Source organism: Tremella mesenterica, assembly GCF_000271645.1.
Source record: "Tremella mesenterica DSM 1558 unplaced genomic scaffold TREMEscaffold_1, whole genome shotgun sequence".
Classification (NCBI taxonomy): domain Eukaryota; kingdom Fungi; phylum Basidiomycota; class Tremellomycetes; order Tremellales; family Tremellaceae; genus Tremella; species Tremella mesenterica.
This window is the reverse complement of record NW_006711225.1, coordinates 4,619,138-4,642,189: the sequence shown is the minus strand read 5'-3', so window position 1 is coordinate 4,642,189 and position 23,052 is coordinate 4,619,138. Positions and strand designations below refer to the sequence as shown.

General features: G+C 47.2%; 7 protein-coding genes across 7 annotated transcripts; 4 read left to right on the top strand and 3 right to left on the bottom strand.

The window, feature by feature from the left end:
- Nucleotides 1-4,702: 4,702 nt before the first annotated feature.
- On the bottom strand, nt 4,703-6,753 carry TREMEDRAFT_59471 (uncharacterized protein; the record flags this gene model as incomplete). Its single annotated transcript, XM_007001612.1, has 2 exons — nt 4,703-6,655; nt 6,700-6,753. 2 exons carry the CDS (start codon nt 6,751-6,753, stop codon nt 4,703-4,705), a joined length of 2,007 nt encoding a protein of 668 aa, XP_007001674.1.
- A 909-nt stretch (nt 6,754-7,662) lies between these two features.
- On the top strand, nt 7,663-9,147 carry TREMEDRAFT_59470 (uncharacterized protein; the record flags this gene model as incomplete). The annotated part of the gene is made up of 6 exons (XM_007001611.1): nt 7,663-7,716; nt 7,841-7,981; nt 8,027-8,035; nt 8,240-8,244; nt 8,432-8,643; nt 8,978-9,147. The coding sequence occupies 6 exons, from the start codon at nt 7,663-7,665 to the stop codon at nt 9,145-9,147; spliced, it is 591 nt and encodes a 196-aa protein (XP_007001673.1).
- Nucleotides 9,148-10,136: 989 nt separating this feature from the next.
- TREMEDRAFT_37278 (uncharacterized protein) lies at nt 10,137-13,539 on the bottom strand. Its single transcript, XM_007000827.1, has 9 exons — nt 13,221-13,539; nt 12,924-13,164; nt 12,267-12,875; nt 11,810-12,215; nt 11,448-11,755; nt 11,102-11,401; nt 10,833-11,040; nt 10,624-10,783; nt 10,137-10,503 (listed from the first exon to the last, which is right to left on the bottom strand). The coding sequence occupies exons 1-9, from the start codon at nt 13,489-13,491 to the stop codon at nt 10,265-10,267; spliced, it is 2,742 nt and encodes a 913-aa protein (XP_007000889.1). The 5' UTR covers nt 13,492-13,539; the 3' UTR covers nt 10,137-10,264.
- Nucleotides 13,540-13,742: 203 nt separating this feature from the next.
- Nucleotides 13,743-15,754, top strand: TREMEDRAFT_59468 (uncharacterized protein; the record flags this gene model as incomplete). Its single annotated transcript, XM_007001610.1, has 6 exons — nt 13,743-13,845; nt 13,888-14,031; nt 14,083-14,392; nt 14,459-14,566; nt 14,614-14,763; nt 14,839-15,754. 6 exons carry the CDS (start codon nt 13,743-13,745, stop codon nt 15,752-15,754), a joined length of 1,731 nt encoding a protein of 576 aa, XP_007001672.1.
- Nucleotides 15,755-15,978: 224 nt separating this feature from the next.
- TREMEDRAFT_56173 (uncharacterized protein) lies at nt 15,979-17,513 on the bottom strand. Its single transcript, XM_007001027.1, has 5 exons — nt 17,491-17,513; nt 17,189-17,296; nt 16,834-16,998; nt 16,407-16,617; nt 15,979-16,186 (listed from the first exon to the last, which is right to left on the bottom strand). The coding sequence occupies exons 3-5, from the start codon at nt 16,986-16,988 to the stop codon at nt 16,055-16,057; spliced, it is 498 nt and encodes a 165-aa protein (XP_007001089.1). The 5' UTR covers nt 16,989-16,998; nt 17,189-17,296; nt 17,491-17,513; the 3' UTR covers nt 15,979-16,054.
- A 674-nt stretch (nt 17,514-18,187) lies between these two features.
- TREMEDRAFT_59466 (uncharacterized protein) lies at nt 18,188-19,400 on the top strand (the record flags this gene model as incomplete). Its single annotated transcript, XM_007001609.1, has 6 exons — nt 18,188-18,206; nt 18,243-18,408; nt 18,628-18,641; nt 18,678-18,799; nt 18,853-18,925; nt 19,078-19,400. 6 exons carry the CDS (start codon nt 18,188-18,190, stop codon nt 19,398-19,400), a joined length of 717 nt encoding a protein of 238 aa, XP_007001671.1.
- A 2,381-nt stretch (nt 19,401-21,781) lies between these two features.
- Nucleotides 21,782-23,051, top strand: TREMEDRAFT_73037 (uncharacterized protein; the record flags this gene model as incomplete). Its single annotated transcript, XM_007002135.1, has 3 exons — nt 21,782-21,863; nt 21,910-22,641; nt 22,743-23,051. The coding sequence occupies 3 exons, from the start codon at nt 21,782-21,784 to the stop codon at nt 22,916-22,918; spliced, it is 990 nt and encodes a 329-aa protein (XP_007002197.1). The 3' UTR covers nt 22,919-23,051.
- Between the last annotated feature and the right edge of the window lies 1 nt (nt 23,052).

The window sequence follows — 23,052 nt, the reverse complement described above, 5'->3', positions numbered from 1 at the left end:
CATTTGTCCACAGGGCTAGGACCTTCTATGCAAACAGCAGGAGGTGGCCCAGCTCCCTGTTCCTTAGATACCGGTGGTGGAGCCCAAGACGAGCTGGGTCGCAACGGAGCATTCAGAGGTGGACTGAGGTGTTGAGCGGTGGCCTTTTCTACATCCATCTCTGATAGAACACTGTCCTTTCTTACGCTGACTGAGACTTGTATTTCTGGACTGAGAGACTGACGTTTTGTGCGTTGCGAAGTGGCTGTGCTTGGACCTCTGCTGCTGGATCGCTGACGTTTGGCATTAGGTTCACGAGTTTCCAACCATAATTCTCGCCGACGTTGTTGACCATTGACGATCTCTTCGCAAATCGCAATGACGTGATTGGCCCCTACGCCTCGCTTGATGAGAGCTTCTGGACTGACGCCTTGAAGGAGGATTTCCAATAAAATTTCGCGATATTGCTTGACTTCATGAGGTGTCATTTCTGAACCATTAGCGCAGATCATTCAAATTCCAGGAGGAGACACATAGGGGACAAGAGGAAGTGAGTGACTTACCATCTGGGGGTGGAGGCAAGGACATTTGTCTTGAAGAATTCGGTGATGGCATCTCTGTCTCTGTTGTCGATGTTGTAGGAGGTTCATTTACAATGGGCGTAGGTTGAGGTTTCGGGGTGGAAGATTCTCTCGTTTGAAGTATTTCCACAGGCGTATCTGGGACATTGGGTCTTGACGACCACAAAGGTGATGGAATGGGTGTCGAGTTTGAAGGGGAAGGATAACGATACGGGTTATGCATTGGTGGTGGTGGTGGGGGAGGAGAAGATTCGATAGGAGTGAGCATTTGAAAGACCTGACCATCGTCTTCTAAATCATCATCATCACTGATCTCACCTTCTTCTTTTTCCTCATCCCGTTCTTTCTTCGGATTATTAGACCTACTGACGGGGTCATTGATCATCACAACCCTTGCGACAGACGGTACGGATGAACCCATATCTGCGGACTTCATATACATAGGTTCTGAGTGTGGCAGATTGGGGATGGGTTGAGGACCACGGGAGTCAATAGGTAATGGTCGAGATGAATTGGTGATTGTCGCAGAATGTCGAGAAGAAGAAGGGAGTGAATTGGAAGGCGACATAGATCCATTGTCCGTATTTGAAAACTTGCCTTTGACGTTACTACGAAGGGCTGTAGCTCTGAGAGAAGCCATATTGGGACCTCTGTTTGGACCTGATGGACCTAGAGAAGACGGTCGTGAGGAAGAAGATGTCATAGGAGAAGGATGATGAGGAAGAGGTTGTAATGGTGGACTGGCGCTGGCGCTCATACTTGACGACGTGGAGCCCATGAACGGATGGTTGATGACAAGATATTTTCTAAACCAGGAGTTGAACGGTTCACATTTGTTGATTTGGAATACTGCAATGATCAGAAGTTTACCTATACCTTTGGAAACTATAGAATGAGGGGGAAACTAGTGGGGTCGATGGAGAGAATGAGGAGGGTGAAAGAAGTTTGAGTAAGAAAAAAAAAGATGATTGGGAAAGGGAGGAAACAAAACGGTCTGTGCACTTTGACGAAACCCAAAGTGGCAATGTGGCGTTCTGTCACTCTAGTCACTCTGTACGATGGATCGCAACCGAGTTCATATGACATGTAGCAAGCAGTAAGCAGCAAGCAGTACAGCGTACGAGTACATACTACCATGCACCACGAACAACTCGGCTTGATCAACCAGATGACATGCCCCCTAAGCTTCTCAGATCATCTTCCTCCTCATCCTCCCCCATCACATACCCATAATCATTCTCATCCGCCCCTTCCTTCTCAACATCCCCATCAACCAAAGACCCTTCTTTATCCTCATCAGCTTTTTCGATCGTATGTTGGTTCAAGCTACGTCGCATACGCTTTGTCATTCGACTTTCATCTGGACCGGTCCCATCCCAACCTAGAAATTTGGCACATTGTTTGGTTCCCCAATCGTAAATCCACCAAGCGCCTGCTTCTGGGTTTTCCGGTTCATGATCGTCAAATGGCCATACATCTGAGCGCAGATGAGATGCGACATAAGGAGCTTGATCAGCTCGGATCTCCGATTTGTTATCTTCGTAATATTGTCGTAAAGCTTTGGGCGATAGGTCATAATCCTGAGCGTCAGCTTTTGCTTCAGAAGTGATAGCCGCATTCTATCTTCAAAGAGCGCAAAGATTCAAGTGCAAGAGCAGGTCTTGGAGTCGACATCTTTCGAAATGTCCCAATGGCTCATGGGAAAGCAGTCCATTAGGCGTAAAAGATTATGTCGTCGTAAGTACAATGAATGAGGTATCGAAAGGCATGAAAACGGGATAAGACAAGGAAGAAAGAATTGAGAATGAAGAAGAATCACCACTCACCCGACCAGTTTCCCAAGTAGATAACATGATAGCCAAATGATCCAAATTCCTTCTATTATACTTTGTTCTCGCTTCCACCCACATTCCATGTACCCTATCCCTCATCCATAAACCCACATGATCCGTTCTTCCCGGACTGGCATCAGGACAAGGAATTGGTAATTGAGAATAAGCAGCTCTTAGGAAATAATCCCACATTGAGTCTAATTCTTCTTGTGAACGTTCATGTAAAGCAGGCCAACGATGTCGAGGTTTCTTAGGTTCAGGTCCATGATGTACAGAATCTGAAGATTCTCCTTCCTCCTCTGTTTTATCATCTTCATCTTCTTTCTTCTTTCTCTCTTGTGCGAGTGATTTTATTGATGGTTTAGGTTTGACTACCGTTGATGATGTGGCAGAAGTAGAGGGTGAAGGTGGGAGTTGAGTTGTAACCATCGGGTCTAAATGTTTTCTTCGACGTTTTAAGACAGATACTACTATACCAGATCGACGAATTTTCGTATTGGTAGAAGTGTAAACTACCGTGGGGATCTTTGGACCGTTTTTATTTTTCGTTGTTTTATTCGATTTCTCAATCTGAGTATTCGTACGAGTATGAGTACTCGTCTCCGTCTGTGGTCGTGATATTAGAGTCGGGTCTGTGAATTCTTCTTCCGTATCTGATTCAATCACAGGTCGTGATATTCCCAATTTACGCTTTCCTTTCTGTCTAGAAATTCGCCTTCCTTCATTGCCATTCATATCCTCTAAGATCTCTGAATCATTTCCTTCCAAATCATCCTCGCGCAATTCCGTGTCATCTTCAATCTCAATAAGCGTACCCGTTCCTCCTACTCCACCAAACGATCTTTCTTGGATTCCACGATCGGTAGTTTGTTCCTGTAATTCTATCTTTACACTAGGTTCTTGCTTCACACCCCATCCTTCCCATTGACTCAAATCCCATAAAGCCTCTTCTGCCACTCCATTAATTTGGATACATTCTTGGATCCAATATCCAGATAAAACCTTACGATGTTCGCGATGAGCGATGAAAGATGCTTGTTCGTTATTTGGTCGATGGGAGGATTGTGGGTGAGGTGGTAAGAGTGGTAATAAGACGTGAGAGGCGGAAGAGGCTTCAAAGCAAATATTACGTTCCTACTTGTCAGTGGAAAGGAAATCTCTTATGATTATCAGTCGTCATGTGAAATCATATTCCAAGGGGAAAGGAGACGTCTAAGGCAGCGAGTCCAGAGTAAAAGTATACACGTATTGAAGCGAACTCCTCATGATCGAGAAGAAGAACACAAATGGTGGGGACTGGAACAGAGACAACTTCCGGATCCACGATGCGTCTGATCAAGTTCTCATCACAAGTCTGCAAATCTCGCCCACACATATAGTGACTGACATAGTCTGAGATAGTGCGAATCAAAGATGAAGCGAGAAGGGGGAAATAAATTCCACTCACATCTATTAAAGACAAAAAATGATTTCTCATCGGAACCATCTCATGAAACCAAATCCTCAACACTTGATCATCTTTCATCAATAACAATTTAGGTGGTGAAATGTCCATTCTGATATTGATAATCGGATTCGATATGGTAGGTATCTCTCGTCCTTTTTGTTGATTTCGTGTCATCTGTCCCGTTTGGTCTGTTTGATTCGCTTCTAGCGTTGTTGGTAGGTTAGAGGTTCGAGAGAGGGGAGTAGGAGGAGCGGTCGATCTTTGTGATTTGGTACTATTGGACATGATGATCTATCGCGTGCATTTGATATGTTATGTGAGATATGAGAGAAGTACTTCTGTGTTATGGCACCTCTTGGGATCTTCAAGTCGTCAAATCGTGAGAATCCGCAAAGGAAAGTTTTGGGTGTGGAGATGAGGAAAGGAAGATGAAACTCGAGAGTCAAGTTGCCTCAAATGTAGGAGGTGTGGACGACGTGAAAGTTTAGTTTCGACTAATCCCAATCCAGTAAGGGCTTCCAAGATGTAAAGTATTGTCAAATATGAATCTAAGAGGCTACGTTATCATGGACAGGAGAAATCACAGACTGGACCCCACAACACATCGTACATCATGCATGAGCCATAAATCCGTTACATGCACATATTCTTTTACATGCTAATTTGTACACATTTGTCCGACAAGAGCCCTTGAAGTTGATTTCCTTCCTCACAGTCCCCACCTTTCTCCCTCCCCTTTCTCCTCTTGATCTTGTTTTCGTGTATATGCCGACGTTTGTACTTTATTGTGATATGAGAAGTGTATTTTGAAATGGGATCACTTGATCGATATGATATACTTACGACTTATAAGTCAAAGCGATCTAACGAGCTTTGACAGTTCTATCCCTTCCCCTGCCCCCACTCTCATCTCCTTCCTCGACAGACTTTCCTTTCCTACTTCTACCTCTAGGTTGTTCCCCCTCATCGCTCGCATCACCATCATATGATTCGTATCGTTCGTGACCACCAGAATTCTGTCTTTCCCGTGGACGAGGTGATGATGAGGTAGAGGGAATATCCTTCAGATCTTCACGAGGTGAACGGGGACGTCGACCAGACCTTGCCAACCATTCTCGGACTTCACGTTCTCTTTTTCTCTCTTCTATGTCTTGTTGCGATTGACCACCGGGAGGAAGAACGATATTCATGGGAAGACTTCGTACGATTGGTTGAGTGGGGTTGATAACGTCCAATGCATTGGGATTGAGCGACACTGGGATAGGAGGGGGTGGAGATGGATTAGCCTGAGCAGTGACCGGCGGAGTAATCGACTCAGACGAATCACGGGAAGGGATCTGAGGTTGAGAGGGAGATACTGCGCCGATGGAGAAGGGTGTTATGGAACGCAAATATGCAATAGTGTTCAACAGACTGAGCGGTCGGTAACCTTGCGGTCGGATTGATATCAATGGCTTTTGTGATGTTTTGGTAGTGAAGGTCGAAGGTTTCGCTTTTGATGAGGCAGAGAAACGTCGAGAAAATCCGCTAGAGTAGGCAGATTGATCGTCGGTGATCGTATCAAGTTGCTCAATGGGATCGGTCGAGACTGAAGGGTCGTCTATCTCTGAGAAAGACACGGTCGACAGGGTAGGAGTAGCACCACCGATGAAGTAGGCGGGCATGGCGGGTATTTCGGATGATGATGGAGTTCCCAAAGCTGCCACTCGTGACACTGCTGCCGGAGCAGGGACAGAGTGAAGGAAACTGAGAGTCGACGGGCCGGTTGCGGGGACCATGGTGGCATTCCCTACAATGCTAGTACCAGTCACGCTCGTCAGAGCCTTGACCAACGGTGCCACACTGAATCCACTAATGCTGCTCAACCCGGCAAGCGCAGAACCAATCCTCCCTTTTGGAGTAGTCCCCAGACCAGGTGTCTCCACGTCATCTGAAGTGTCGGGTGGAACGTACGACGGCATGCCTCTCCTCGTACGAGATCTACCTCGGGGTCGAGCGGTCGGATGTTCATCCTCGCTGGTGGACAAGTCGTCTGGACGAAGATTGACGGCTTTGGCCCATGAGATGATGTCTTCTCTGCTGCGGGAAGAAGCAGAGGAAGCGAGAAGGGCGGCTACTGGGCTGTAAGATATTTTGTGGGAGGACAAGTGAGTTGGGGAGATACGGGTGGAGACCGAAGACTGAACCTGAATTTCAGGTTTAAGTACGTTGTCACTCGACAGAAGAGTGGAATTGTGACCACCTGTGAGTGGTGCCGGAAGAGAGAGTGATAAAGGTGAGCCAATGTTGGGAGTTTGTTCATTGTCGCTGCTTTCGGATGTGGAACAGAAGACGGAGTCTAGAGCTGGTGGTAGATTGACGTTTTTTCTTTGAGCAAGTTTACCGAACCCACGAGAGCTCGAACTTTGTTCTCGAATACCGGTGAGGACAGGAGTGGTAGCTGTACTGAGGGCGACTGCATTACTCTTGCGAGCGAAACGAGGCATGACCATGCTTTGACGGTGATCGCGTTTACGAGGGACAGGGATGGTAGGGGTCGATTGGACAGGGAAGGAATAAGCCCTTCGATCTCTAGGAACGGGCTGGTGAGTGTCCGGAGAAAAAGAGTGCCCCATAGGCATGGGTGCTAAGGGAGTGACCGATGGACGAGAGAGCTTGAATGAAGCGCGAGGAGCAGTTGGTCTTGTTTGTAAGATGATTGGAGGGACGACGGATGTGACTTTGAGAGGGACGGTGGATGATGATGCTTGGTTAAGGTTGTTCATCTTGTCTTGCGCGCTACACGCCGATGAGCAGTAGATGGCGTTGACATCGGACTAAGTATGAGCTACAACACTCATGTGAGCAGAGAGAGACTCACTGTACGTCTAGAACATACCAAGCACCACGCAACGTCCATGTCGATGTTACTCATTTTGTGCGAAGGCGCTGGACATGAGCATCTTCCTTCTTTATACTTGACTCATGTGAGAGTAATGGGAGACGTACGTTTTTTCAAGTCAACGCCTTGGCCCTCAATCTCTCGTTGGTCCACTGGCAGTCCTTTCAGGGTTGACTAACGCCAGAGGACAGACGGACAGCCACTGTTTCCAAACGGTTGCTGAACAGTGGGTGGCGTGTGAAGGGATGCGGGGTTATGACGAGGACGGGTATGACTGTTGTGGGGAAGAACAAAGGAGCGGGAGATACCGGGGTGAAAGGTTTAGGGGTAGTATTCGGTTGGGGGGGCGGGCGGGCGGAAGGGTGTGAGATATTGTTGGTTGACAGGCGTGAGGTGAGGTCTCGAGGGTAGGACGATCGTTCACAGATCGCAGAGAAAGAGGAGGAATGGGGTGAAAGATGCCGCGTGTTGTCAACGAGGCGTTGGGAAAAGCTTTTTTTTGAGGTTGTGGGATGGAATGTGAGATTTTGAAAGATGTGAAGAAAGAAAGATCAACTAGATTTAATCAGCCTTCTTTACGACGTTTGGACGGTCACCAAATGAAAGCACGATGGAAAGAGGACCCCAGATAATTTGAGAAGCGAGATCACAAGGTGGACCATGACTGTTCATGTCCTTCCGAGGGTGAGAAGCGATCTCCGTATAACCGTGTAACTCCAAGGGGTTATTAGGACCTAAGGCCGGCCGGGACCAGAAGCAGAAAGTACATGGACCGATCCCGACGCCACCAACATCCCCGTTCCCAAGGCCCAAGGGGTCATGAATCACGAGCCACGGCGCTAAGGAAGAGGACGACGAGGGTGATAAGGTGGAGACGAAGATGAATGTGATGATGAGCTATGGGTGGGAACGAATCGGATAGTTTCACACACCAAGGGCGTAATGTCGTATATCTCAAAAGGGGTAAAAGTCCTGATCCGCATACCCGCCAAGGGCGTACAGTAGATAGTGGTCTCAAATGACGTGCTACTGTATCCCCGTAGATTGGAGGAACACGAGGGAGTCGTACAATTGATGTTGTGGAAGCAAAAAGGAAGGACTTCAAAGCATTACTGGATAGCAATGTGAAGTTGGAGTGGAGGGTTGCAAAGATGGAAACTCGAGAATTTGGGGATATGAGAGTGGGCAGGGATGGAGGGGTTTGATTATGAGAGGAAGGAAAGCTTACACACTTGCTCCTCAAGTTTTTTCTCGTCCTTTGGTAAGTAGTCGATTTGGAGAACGGTGATGGTCGCACACGTCTTAGGTGACGCAGGTGCGTAGGAATGGGCAAGTCGTCGTTCGATAGGACCGTGCAAATGAGAATCTGTAAATCCAAGATCCACGTCCTTTAAGAAATCTAAGGAACGCTTCAGGGGTTAAGAGAAACAGATGGCGATATGGACAAAAGAAAAAGAATGATCCGGTCTCAAGAGGTTTAGTTCCGTGACTTTGAGATTGTGTTCGGTGGAACGGGTAGCGGGGGTACGTGGAGTGGCGTGGGAGCGATGGTGTGACCAAAGGATTGATCGACTAGGTGGAGAGTAGAATTTGAGCCAGTCGAAAATTGGAGAATAGCAAGGTGACTTGGTCAGATGAAATTTCCCCAGCTGATATCAGTATCTGATTCAAATGATCTGCCCAAGTGTTCTTTTGATCCTTTGAGATGTAGCAAAAAGTACGATGATTTCATGATGGATGATCGGATCACGTGCTCAGTCGTCAAAGGAAGGTCGGAACAAGAGCCGATGTACCGTAACCAACGAAACAGATTGTATCTCGTCGGTACCGAACAAAGGTTAGAGGCTCCGAGACTTATTGGATCATACAATGGCCAAATCAAGAGGATGATGAGGGTGAAATGCATAGAAATGACGACAGATGGTAGGTAAGGAGAAGGTGGAATGAGACTTTGGGGAGACTAAAGTTCAAGGGTTCAAAGGGGGTAAAGGGTGTGTGATGAAGAATTGACACAAAAGAAGTCTGAACGGTGACATCAAATGACATCTTGCGTCATAAGTGTAGAGAAAGGGGTAAAAGGAGGAGGGGACGATAGAGAGTAACTGTACTAACTCGTAATGGTGAACCCCTTGTTTGAAGATGTCCGACCGACCGATGATCCTACACGTTCTTTTGATCGTCAATTACCTAAATATCTATATCCGGACTTCGCTTAAATTTGAGATCTCCTTCGGTCACAAAGATGACTTTGTATCAGGTCTCTCGGTTTTGTTTTTAGTCGGATTATGGATCGATCGTCTGTCTCGGAGATCGGGGATCGGGAAAGATGAAGCGCGTTATCCCGAAAGACCGAAAATCAGGAGAAGGATTGATAAAGGTCAAAGACCTATGTACAGTAAATTGGATGAATGGGGTAATGGGGTATGATAAATGCGTGCGTTATGAGTTGGCCAAAGGTTTATGACTGATTCGGTATGAAGTATGAGTCAGACGTGTATAGTAATGATGTATTGCGTGCTTGGGATCGTGTTGTGTGTTGTTACTAGTGTATGTTCGAGTGGGATTGGATGGCGTTACATGACGAGGATGACGGATAAAAGAACGATCAAAAAGATCGAGAGGATCATTCTTGTGATAAACGACGTATCATGATGAGGGAATAAATTGAGTTTTGACCAAGTCTGAGACAAAACGAAAAGTCGGCTTTATTTATAAAGATGATGTGGAAAGCCGGTCAAAGGTTTGAGAATCATCTGTTCAAAATATGAACGACAAAGAAATGATATTTGAGAAACCCGGCCAACGCAGGATGACCTCTAACCTCTGACGTACAAAAAATGCATGTTCGGACCGTACAAGCCACGCCGCGTCGCCATATAGGGGTCTTCTCCACTCTCCGACTTGTCACCCGGCTCCCGAACCTTCATCTCTAACCTCTGGACAATCTGAGCGATATAGGCAGAGGAAGAAAGCAGAAGGAGACAAAGAGCAAAAAGTGGATTAGGCACGTGGCGTCTCATTTCATTCTTCCGACGGGAGGGAAAGGTTGGAAGAGGTATTGGGATCGGTTGGGGAAATCATCGGTTTCGACCGACTTTCCCCTTATGCCGTAGCCCTTTCGGCGTCGGCGTACCGTGTCCCATCTTCTTCTTCTTCTGCTGTTCGGGGGCTCCGCCTGTACCCTGTCTCGTCTGGTCTTACCTAGCCCTTTCGAACGGGAGCACATTGAAATATGACAGACAGTGAACCTTTGACCGGGGACCGGTCCGTTCATACCGTTGGTCCGCTTGGCGATCCCCATAACGAGTCCCCTCGTTAATTGTCACCTTCAGGTTTACTTGTAGTTTCTGACTTCTGCAGCACTGCAGCCAGCAGCTCGCGCGAGACTGGGGAGACGCGACACCGAGCATTGAAGTGACAGTTGCTGGACACCATGCATTCGTTGACATTTACAACCGTAACTGAAATCGTATGTCACAGGAAATATCTATGACCCTAAACAATGATGGAACATAGATGTCGCAACTTCGGAGAGAAGAAAAACCTAGTACACCCATGTACCTAGACTCTCCGCCCAATTTGCCAACCCATCGGATCCCGCATCCCTCAAACCGGACCGTTTAGGTATTGTCATACCCTCCCCAGTATCCGATTTTATTCTTTCATCCGATGTGGGCGAGAGGAGGAACCCTACGCCTGACCCGCCTAGAGTAGTGAGATGTGGTTGAAAGCCAAGATTGGTGAGATCTTCCATGAGGGCTTGGAGAGAGGTTTCGGGGAAGCCTGTGAGTGAGTGGTTGATCTCGATTGCAACCAGTACTCGGATTCGAAGTTGTTATTGGTCAAGGATTCCGTTCACGAAGAGAGGAAAGAGGTGACGAAGGAAGGAAGAGAGAAACTTACCATCAGGAATGAGAGTCAATGCGCAGCCTCCACCACCTGCTCCTGTCAATTTTGTAGCTAGGTTGAATGGTTCACCATTTGTTGCAGCGACGATCATCTCCAACGAAGGGTGCGAGACACCAAGTTGGGTCAAGTAAACTTGATTCTCTCTGATGAGAGTCTGTTGATCAGCTTGAGATGATTTCACACTTCAAAGCAGATATACTTACCTCCAGTCGGAGCACGAGGGCCTGTCGACCAACGTCGGACTTTCCGGATAGAAGAGTCTTGGCTTCGTCAGAGATGGTCTGAATGGATTTCAAGATTGGGTCAACGACTTCAGGTTCGGCCAAACGCTTGGCGGAAACCCGGGCAACGAGAGACTTTGTGTCTCTAGGAACTAGCGTGTTGGTGAGGAGAAGACGAATGGATGAGAATCTGGATGTTAATCGATATTTCGCACGCAACCAATGATAGATAAATGTGAGGAGAAACACACCCATGAAGGCCCTCCAAGCCACCAGCCCGCCCTCCCATAGCACGAGTGAAAGCGACCGCTCCACCTCTGACCGATACGGCATTATCTATTCCGCTCGGATTCCCATGCAAGATCTTCTCGCACAGGAATGCCCAACTGTCCACCACATCTCTCGTAGCTGGATCAAAACCGTTCTTAGGAGGATCGATGTAAGAGTGGGCAAGGAGAAGGGATGTAGATACGCAAGTGGAATAAGCGGCCGATGATCCTAAGCCGGCACCGATGGGAAGGGTAGATGAAACGGTGAGAGTGACACCGGGCCTGGAATGTCAGCAAAGGCTAGAGTCATGAGCAGAGAGAAACATACGCATTGACGTCATTACCCGCCATGAGCATGTAAGTGTACAATAAAGTGACACTCGCGCCTTTCCCCGTCTTGTTCACATTTAAATCCTCGACCAGAGCTTCGATCGAGTGTAAAAGAGCAGAATCTAACTCTTTGTCCGCTTCTTTCTTGCCACGATCGCCACCTAGAGGAAGCAGATTCCAAGGTAAAGCCGATATATCCCATTCCAATTCGATACTAGAGTCTGACGCCTCGAGAGCGATCTTGTGATCAGACCGTGGAGTGAGTACCGCATAACAACGAAGGTCCACGCTGGACGCGATGGCGGTCTACATAAAGTCAGTCATATGTGCAGAAGGTTTGGGTGTAATTGTGAGACTTACCACTCCATGTACGACGGCATGCTCGCCAAAGAGGATAACTTTGCCTGGGGCAGATACCGTGATCTCGTTGGCCAGTTGTTTACGCGGTATACTTGAAAAACCAAGACCACGCTTGACACCGTCCACAAGCTTCTGTATAGCATTTTCCGGTAGTGATCTCTTGTATGCACGAGCTCGTTCAATAACCCAGTGTTCTCGATGTTCGCGACCTAGTTCGTACAGATTTGCCATGCGCGGGTGGGAGAGAGTAGGATGTGATAGATCAGGCACTATGGCGCCTCCTGCGAAAAGTGAATGCTCGAGATCATCGATGAGATCTCGAGGGTCTTCTATACCGACACATAAACGGATCAAATCCTCAGGCAAGCCGCGTTCGGCTCTGACAGCTGCCGATATGGAAGCATGACTGAACTGGGTCAGTACAATGTTTAAGAATGGCCAAGATGGGATGACTTACGACATGAGACACGGCATGCTAATCAAACTATTGACAGCTCCGAAGGAAACGCTGATACCCCATAATCTAGCACTGCCTACAACTTTCTCACTGAGTGACTTATCCCCGGTCGTGAAACTCAACACTGCTCCGGCGCCCGTAGCTTGTTTGTAATGTATGTCCCGCTTTGGATGGCTCTTCAAACCGGGATAATGAACGAGAAATCCGAGCTCGTGTAGATAAAGCGCCACGAGTTCGGCAGTGGCGATCTGTCGATCCATCCTGACCGACATGGTCTTGATTCCTCGCAAAAGAAGGAAACAGTCGAATGGTGCCAGACCGCAGCCGACGGCGTTGATAAGGAACGCGATACTTTTAGCGACTTCAGGCTCACCGACTGCGATGATACCTGCCATCAAGTCGTGGTGACCAGATAGGTACTTTGTACCAGAGTCGTAAACTATGTCAGCTCCGAGGTTGAGGGGACGTTGAAGGTAAGGAGACATCATCGTGTTGTCGACGACGATAAGGGCTGAAGGAGCTGCGGCTTTGACCGCGGCGCAGATGGTGGGGATATCGGCGATCTTCAATAAGGGGTTGGTTGGGGATTCCAGCAGAACCATCTTGACTCTGTGAGGAGTTAGTCATGTCCTTATGACTGCAATATAAAAGACTGACTTGTTTCCTGGGCCAAGATGAGGTTCCAATTCGTCCAACCGAGTGGTGTCAACGTGCCTGACGTCGACTCCACCATGTGTACCGATGTAAGTCAAGAGACGATTAGTACCCCCATACAGATCGTCACCTGCCAACACGGTTTCCCCTGGTTTGACCAATCTCAGGATGACATCCAGACATGTCATGCCCGTGGATAGAGCGTAGCAAGCATGTGCGCCATACAACTTGGCTAGATGCGCTTCTGGAACACAGTCAGGGACCGGGTATCTCGGATGTAAAAGTATGAGACAAACTCACCAAGAGCTCCTCTGGTGGGATTACCGGAGCGAGTGTAGTCATACGGTCCATCCATACCTTTGAAAGTCGCGGTTTGATATATAGGGACAGCGCTAGAACCATACTGATCCTTGTTATCGACCGAAGCGCAAAGGGTGGAGAATTGCCATTTCGCCGACCTGGCTAGATGAGCCTCCTCTTCCGAGACAGACTTTGCAGGAGTGGTTTCGAATATGGAGGTAGCGAGAGAAGTCTCAGAGGGAGAAGGGGGATAACGGACTGCGAATGGCATGATGGTGGATGAGGGGGGAAAGTTTGTTGTATAAACATAAGATTGTACGAGAGCAGTGGTTTCATTCCGTGAAAATGAGTCGATCACGCCATTTGATTTGGAGTGCACAGGGTGGCAAAATGGAGGGATCGGATAACAAGGGCAGTTCCGACGGAAGCAAATATTTCGATCTCCTAAATGTCATTCGAGGTGGCCAAAGTTTCTCAACCGCCAACATCTTCACTCGTCATTCACCTCCAGCACCTAGCACTATGGTAGCGACAGATTATGAACCTGACGCTGCTGGTCTACAAAGCTTTATCTTATGTGCGGACTGTGGTACACCCATTTCCTCTGCTAACGGAGCTGGTCTATGTGAGCTCCTTTCTTTGTGGTCTGTGATTGCTAATCCTACAGGTGTCGGTTGCTTGAAGAACACGGTCGACATCACCGAGGATATACCCAAAGAGGCCGCTCTGAATTTTTGCAGAGGATGTGAACGTTTCCTCTCTCCACCTCAGACGTGGATACACGCACAACCGGAATCTCGCGAGCTACTAGGTAAATTCTGCTTTCAGCTGATCACTGTCTGTATATCGAGCTGACCCTCAGCTATATGTCTGAAAAAGATAGCAAGACCATTGATGAAAGTCAGATTGGTCGATGCTTCATTCGTATGGACCGAACCACATTCTCGAAGAGTCAAAGTAAAGATCACCATACAGAAAGAAGTCTTAGCCAACACCGTGCTTCAAGATGATTTCGTATTGACCTTGGTCGTGCATTCTGGTCAATGTCCGAGTTGTACAAGATTAGCAGCGAAGAACACCTGGAGAGCGACGGTACAGGTTAGACAGAAAGTGACGCATAAACGGACGTTTTTGTGGTTGGAACAATTGATCTTGAAGCATAACGCCCATAAGTAAGTCTCACTTTCCTTTCTCTTCTCTCACACCTCATGAAATTGGCAGTGTAACTGATCCTACAGGGACACTGTAAATATTTCTGAGAAGAGAGATGGATTGGACTTCTTTTACTCTGAAAGAAACGACGCCATCAAAATGGTAGAGTTTCTGGCTGGTGTTGTACCCGTGCGGTGAGTTGGCTGCGATAGCATTATATAACCTGAAGCTGATATCGAAGGTCAAAAGGATCTGAGCAGCTCATCTCCTCCGACACACATAGCAATACTTCAAATTACAAGTTCACTTACTCTGTGGAAATAGTTCCTGTTTGCAAAGATGATCTAGTTTGTCTTCCTCGTACGCTAGCTAAAGCATGGGGCAACATCCGGTGAGTAGCTGATATCCTCACACAAATCCTCTCTAAAATCATCAGAAATATTGTAAGCTTAGTGCTGATGATCAGACCACTTACATTATGTTCCCGCGTCGGTAACACCATCCATCTTCTCGACCCTTCCACCTTACAACAAACCGACGTATCTTCTCCTGTGTATTGGCGTCAACCATTCGACTCCCTCGCCACCGTCTCCGACCTTGTAGAATTCGTCGTTCTCGATGTAGAATACACCAACATAACTCGTGGTAAATATGTTCTAGCCGATGTTCAAGTCATGCGATCTTCTACTGGTTCGACCACAAAAGCTTCCTCGGATGACGATGAAGAAATGGGTCACGATGGAATTTTCTACACCCGAACACATCTCGGTGGAATCATCCAACCTGGTGATACAGTGTTAGGTTATCATCTCACCAACGCCAATTTCAATAATGAAGCTTATGAAGCTTTGGAACAATCACGAGAGGCTTTACCAGATGTTATACTTGTGAAGAAAACATATCCTAGTAGAAGGAAAAAGTCTAAACCTCGAGGATGGAAATTACGTTCCATTGCCAAAGAAGCGGAAGATGCGGGAGATGGAGTAGTAGGTCGAGGTGCTTTGGGAAGAAGAGGTGGAGTGGATCAAAAGAATGTTGAGAGGGATTATGAGTTGTTCCTTCGTGATTTGGAGGAAGATAAAGAAATGAGAGCGGCGATAAATCTTTACAAGGCGATTCCGAAAGAGAAAGCAGAGGAAATAGGAGAAGGTGATATCGTCATGGGTACTGCCAATGGGAAATCTGGTTCAGGTTTGAAAGGAGGAAAGAGGAGACAGAAGAAAGTATCGACGCTACCACAAGAGATGGAGGTGGAGGAGGATAGGGGTGTGGAGGCGGATGAAGAAACGGTAGGGGATGATGATTTCCCTGAGATTGGGATGGAGGAGTTGTTGGATCAGTTCGAAGAGATGGATATGGATGAAGGCGAGGAAGTGGAGTAGGGAGTTGAAAGTATCTCGCATAGTTTTTGTTTATCTCAGTTCATACTGCATCTTATAACGGCCCGCCTCATCTCGGTATATGCGTCGAAAACGATTCCCAACGATTCTCATCAATCTACGTGGCCCGGTGTGGCCACAAGACCGCATTAAGGGTGAGTAAGTTAGTCGTTGAAGAGAAGAGAAAGCAGTTTTGGAAAGGAAGAGGAGGAAAGAGGGGAAACCGGAACAGATGAATCCAATGCATGAGGGAATATATCTGTATATCTGGAAGAATATATTATTGTTCATCACTCGAATAGCTTATACCGGTGGATCCATACGCACCTTCACCTTCCATCCTTCTCTGATAGGAATATTACGTTCAAACATCCAATATTCCGTAACGTGTTTTTCTTGTTTGGTTTTCCGACCATCAATGGTGGTTGTGAGAGACTAGATATGAGCCATCATCCACTCATATGTTCCCTCTATCCCACTCTCACATGATGTACCCAGATTTATTTACTTAGTCCGCACCCGATTGCGAAACTTCATACCAAAATCGACATACTTTCAATTCGTGAACACACCTAAGTAAAGAACGATGGACGGAGAAAGGTTGAAGTCATGTGGATGTATATGAAAAGGGAATTTGACCAAAAGGAAAACTCACTTGATCAGATTCTAAAAGTAAAACAACTTGAGCAATCTTTTTGATACCTTCAAGATCTAACATTCCGACTCTTGCATTAATTAATATGGGTTTATATCGTCTTGTGACTTGCCATTCCATCTTTGTACCTTTTTTCACTGCCGCGGTGACTTTTCTAGCGTCATTGAGAGCTTTCCCGGTGGATATCGATACGAGAGCTTGAGATTCTCCCCTAGACCGTCAATACAGTACATCATGCTGTGTGTCTCTTCTTCAATCATAAAGAATTTCCTTTACGGTCATTCAATATGTATCATCCTTGGCAATCTTGGGTCTGGGTGAACAGATTGAAAGATTGTAACACATATCTTGAACACGTTGGACTCTTTTAAAGGAAGATGGAAAAAGGATGATGAAGAGAATGACAAGAACTAAAGAGATCACTCACGAAGCTTGTATCTGATTATACCTACAATAAACACCCCATAATTCTTCAACAAGATATTGACTCTTAAATTGTATAGTCAGATTTTTCAAACCGGGCCATAACATCTGTTTCCAATCTTGACTTATGAACGGTCGCATCACACCCGATCTGATCATTTCGTTGAGTCTATACGTTAGTTAAAATCACGGTATGAGACAGCCTGAACCCGAGAAAGGAGAGAAGGTGAAATGGGGTGGTAACCCAGGAGGAACATTTGTGGGGGGAGGAGAGGGAGGGAGGGAGGGTAGTTGGGTACTGGAAAGTTGGATAGGGATGAGTGTGTATTTAAGCATCAAAGAACGATTCAATGACTCACCCTTGTCTTGTCAGTCTTGCCCGGTCGAATCGTTTCTTCCATTCTTTTTTACGAAGAAATCTCCAATACCCAAAGTATGGAAATTTTACTGGAGTATCTATTATCGTTTCTAAGCATTAGCACCTCAAGTATGGCTCAATTGACATCACCGGTTACTGCATCCTTTTTTCCGAGAAGCATAGACGGTGATAGCTCAGATATTAGAGATGCGATACTCTATGGGACGGTAGCCTATGATGTTTTCTGGGAAAAGTTGGAAACGTCAAAGTAAATTCATACGTAGGAGACGAAGATAGACTTACCAAAAGGATTCACTTCAAGTCTAGATAAATCTAAATGTTGTCCTCGTCTTTTCATCAAAGCATGTTCTTTCTCCCATTGTGATTTCAGTTTCTCCATTGATTGAACTGTACTTCCCGGGTTTGAGATCATCCCAGATGAAGAAGGTACACTCGCGTATCCTTTTCTCCATATTTCAACCGACTGTCTGACTCGAAGTGGTCTTGAGGAAGGAGCAGTGGATAAGGGATGAATGGGTCGGATTAGATGAATACGACAGGTTGAACTTCTTATAGGAGGGAGGAATGACATGGTAGGTGTATGTATATGAAGAGATGGAGAGAAAACAAGAGGAGATGAAGAAATTTCGACAAGAAAGATTTTCCACTTGATTTCTTTCCTTCATCCACTTTCATATCTAATCATGTCCATGTCTGCTAGACTGCTGGTTCTTATAAAACAAGGGATGCGTCTAAGTGATTGATCTAGTTTCCAAAGTATACGGAGACTCTCTCGCCGCCTGATAGCCACCGTTCGATAGATGAGCTCAACTGCAAACTGATCACCTCCCTTATGGCCTCACGTTGTCGATCTTGGCTTCTTACCCGTTCTCTTCGCACCATGCGCACCACCTTTCGGATCTCTCATTAACCTCATTCTTATCATATCAGAACTAAATTTTCTACGTTTTACATCGCACGTCTGGCAAGTTCTACCAGCATGTCTGAGATCCCACAAGGTGAGTTTGATCAACCCCGAACAGAGCTAATGACAGATGTCACTTTGTTCCTCCGTGGCTATCCTGGGCAAAGGGATGACCCAAACCAATATGACAATTTGAAGTTCTATCGAGGAGTTGGGAAATGCGTTCCCGATGGATTGAAGTATGAGGAATGGATGGAACGGTATGAGAATGATTATAAGGAGTTGGAGATGAATCAGTCAGTCATTTAACAACTTCTCCAAACATAATTGTCTTTCCTCCTAGCTCCGCAACGCTTCTTCTTCTTTCACACACTCTGCATCATCTTAGGCTATCAATACATAAGGTGTGCTCCGCTAACACCCTCGTCATAATCTCATTCGGCATTCTGAAACTGTCCACAACACTTCGAAGGGATAGAGCTCTGTAAATTGATGTGATCATCGCTGACGACCAGTTCTTACATCCAATGTAAGCCACTATTATTGAGGGGACTCTGACTCGAAGGGTTTTTCCCTATCCCGGAACAAGGTGTGAATCCACATGCTAAGCCATTACTTCCACACGAGCAGAAGGCCATGAGTGAAGATGTAGAGGTGTTGAGACGAATATTGAGGTCATACAAGATGGTCAGTGCTCACCTCCCAACATCTGTCAAGCGATTTCGAATCTTAACAGACAGATGCTGGGTTTTTACGGGATCAAGATGAATAATGATGGTGGGCTAGGAATGGCAGACAATGCTGATGAACGACGTGAGTTGTTCTTCTCGTAACCAACCTGATGACATGTCAAACAATTCGACCCTGTCCGAGGTTCTCGCATAGATCACATTCCTGCGCTCGAGAAGACCAGTGGCCAGTGGACAGAGGACAGAGCTCCAAGGGACAAGGAGCTAATGTGATAGTGGCCAATCTCGCTGCTAGATCACATAACCTCCTTCGTATCACACGCATAATCAAATGCATATCCCTATTCCCTACCCTCCAACCATACGCGGCACCATTGGTCCTTTTCTTCGTGGTTCTTCATTCCCAGGAGAAGTTACCTATGATAGGTATGCGCGGGGACAGTCTCGAGAGATGGTGGGGAAATTGTTTCAGAGACGAGAGGGAAAGAGAAGAGGTTCAAAAGATAATCCTGGCTAGGGGGAGGCCAGGTGGAGGGAGATGGGGTTTTGATAATTATAGCCAATGGTTGGACGCTAGAGGACGACGTGGGATGATTTGAACGGGAGGTGAAACGTCTGCGACAGGAGACAAAGTCGGGAGAAGCTTTTGAATGTCAAATGTGAGGATGAAATACGACGCACAGGATGTGTAGGCATGTAGGAAGGGAGAAGTGGGACGATGAGATCGAGTACGCCCAGGAACCCGAGTTTTCGACAAATTCCGACTACTTGGTGGGAAAAGTCCGGGGCATAGGGCATGGCTCAGATCATGGCTACTTACTTTACGATCTACGAGTAGTACGAGTACGAGTACTTTATACTTTCACCGTGCCATGCCATAGTTCACAAGTCAACCTCGGAAGTTGTCGGCTGTCACCACTGACATTATTGACAGTTTGCAGTGTAACACCCACTTCCCTCTCATTTTTCATGTTTTCTTAGCGTTCATGTTACCCCGAGTTCCTGGCCATGCCATATGCCACACGGACCGAGAGGGTTCGGCCCCCGGTGTGAGTTGTGAGTGAGAGCCATCTTGGGTCTGTTATGAAGTGGCTTCCTGATTGAATCCATGAGCTGATGACATAAAGGCCAGTATGCTTGGATATGTATTCAGCTACCCACCCTACCTTCCTTATACATATGCTGAGAAGCAGAGAAGCAGGCGTAAAAAAAAAGAAAAGAAAACTCGAGCGACGTCATTGAACGCTCCTGGATTCCAGGGGGCCCGAGCAAGAGAAAGAAGGGGCACGAGGTCCGAGCGGGATATCCCGAAAGAGAAAGCGGCTAGTGGCGTCCCTGACCGGAGCAAAGTCTCAACACAACTTTGAGCGAAAACTGACAATTTGACCATCTCTCTCTGTCCATACATACCACCTATACACTCTTTATTTCTTATCATTGTCTGTGCTTGTCTCAAACGCAAGGTCACCTTCGACCGAATGCCTCAAAGTGATTGAATACCCCAGGTCCCTTTTGGGTGAGTTACTCTTTCATGTTTGACAATGGAGTATTTGTGCGGACGCGGGCAGTAACAAAGTCTTTAGCCGAGGTTTCGTCATCCTTTTTCCTACCTTTTTCCCTTTCCCTCGCTATCTTCTGTCTGTTCTCTCGCCCTTGACCTACATAGCTATCATCTAGCGGTGATCCATCCTCTGTGTCGTGTATGATACGGTCACTGGGAATGATTCGACCGGTTGTGGTATGACCCCAAGCTGTTGTCATCGAAGCGACTACTGGCTATAGAGTTTGTATCGATATCATTTCACGAATCACCGCTTTGACCTTGCACCGCTCGGTTCTCTTCTCTCTTTTCATCCACCCTTTCAATAATACTATCAAATAACGTGCTGACATTACCCCTTGACTTTTTTCTCTTCATCTCTATCATTCCCTAATACCTGTATCAACACCATTCTATCTCACAGTCAAACCATCATCACCACGTGCAACGAGCACTACAACATCGACTGCGGATATACACTGCATCACATACGCATTACCCCATTCCCGTCAGATCGTCAAAAGCCTTGGAACTTCCCGTCAAGCCGTCAAGCCGATCATCTTTCGCTCCACTTTCAATCCAACACGCATCCTGTAATCCCATCACTGTAGCCCTACGTTCTTCTAGCATCTTGTCACAAAATGTCATTCATCGCTTAATACATCCACATAGACGACACACCTTTGTCAAAAAATACAAACTGCGAATATCACCCTACGCCTCAGGGATCTACTTCACTTGCGACTCTTCTTCCACTGCCGTCTTCTTTCGCATCCTGGGCGTCGACCACGCCTCGCCTTCTACAACCCTGTACCTAATCTTGTCTCATTCACATTGGTCATAAAACACTCATCGATAAAAATCATTTCGACATGTCGTCGGCCGCTCCTACTTCGGCGACCCAAAATGCTGCTACGCCAGTGAGCAGTGCGGCGGCCTCATCTGCCGCCGTCGCACCATCCTCTGCGGCCCCTTCCTCTGTTGCTGCTGCCCCTTCGTCTGCCGCCGCTGCTCCTAGTTCAGCAGCAGCAGCAGCTTCGAGTGGTTTGACCTCGTCGGGCGCGGGCTCAGCACCTGCTTCGACGTCTGCGTCAACTTCGGCTGCTCCTTCTGTTTCGACAATCTCTTCGACAACTTCATCGTCCATGTCGTCCACGTCGTCAGCTGCATCTCTCTCTCAGTCTTCCTCAGCCTCCTCGATAGCGCCTACTACCGCCTCGGCCTTCCTTGGCAGCTCGTCCTCATCAAGCTCATCGAGTAAAGGTCTTGGTTCAGGAGCGATTGGTGGTATCGTGGGTGGAATCGTAGGTGGGATTGTGTTATTGGTCGTATTATGGACATGTTGGAGATCAAGAAGAGGGAGGGGAGAAAAAGTACCCCCGCCGTAAGTTGGCCATCAGAGGAATCGCCCCAAACTGACAAATCAGACCACCTCGCGACATGTCATATGCAGCTTCATCCTTACGGCCTCGTCAGATGTCCAATGCTGCCAATGCTCATCGTGCTAGTTCTTATTCCACTTGTCGGTTCTTCTTTGATCGCCCTTTAAAATCATGCTGACCATGTAGTACTCGCACCCGGCCGAGCGTCTTCTCAATATCCTTCCCATTCCCGACATGCATCAGGATACTACGCCACATATCCCATCGCCACTCCCTCCTCTATGTCCCACGATGCATCCCCTCCTATGCCACCGTCTTTAGCCTCTCCGGACGCATCTCCACCTCTCCCTTCGTCCGCAGGGACCATCCAGGCAGATATGAAACCGAATCTTTCACCTATCAACACTCGATTAGATCGGGGCACTTCAATAGGCTCTGGGGAACATCTGGCTCATCAACCTCGACATAAATCATCCGTGGATCGGTTACGAAATGACGCTCTTTTCGGACCAGGATCCGATCGAGCTCCTTCACCCGCTTCGGCACATTCACGAGGTGGTTCTGACCTTGGCGAACCATCGTCTAGAAACACATCACCTCATCCTTCCACTCACGCCTTCCCATCTCCTAGTGGTATGCCTCGACAATCCTTTGCCTCCAATCTCTCTCCCTCTCACAGACCGTTGTCAATGGCATCACTAGGTTCTTCAAGATATCTACACGTAGGACCAGCAGGTGGTGCGCCTCATCAAGGTCGACCTATACAGTTGGAAATGCCCAGACCACTGGGAGCGCGACCTGACGCCTCGGGCGATTTCTTCCATCAAATGCAGATGCCAAAAATCTTGGATGGGTTCAATTTATCGTTTGAGGAGAGACAGCGGCAGAATAGTAATCGGCGGAGGGGTTATGATCTTGGTGAGTGTACAGTTTCGCCTCTCGCCGGATCTCTCCTCATGTCGTTCCGGACTCGCGTGATTATGTTCAAAGAAATACGATCCATCCCGCTGACAGACTAGATTCTGGACCTCCATTCCCTGACAATCATTCCCGCGTCCCCTCCTCCCAATCATCATCTTCCAACGCAAATTCTCGGTCCGGCGATGAAGTCCCTCCTGTCCCTCCTGTGCCCCCACCTCCTCGAGCTGTAGTAAGAGAAAAACCAGCAGACCCGGCGACAGTCTTGGGTAGATAATGTTGTCCGATGGAGATGAAATTGAGGATGGAGATGTCATGAGATTTGTTGAGAAGGTCAGAAGTAAAGACACACGCAGTGAATGTAGACATCAAATACAAAAGGGACACTTTTGCATGAACGTGAACGATAGA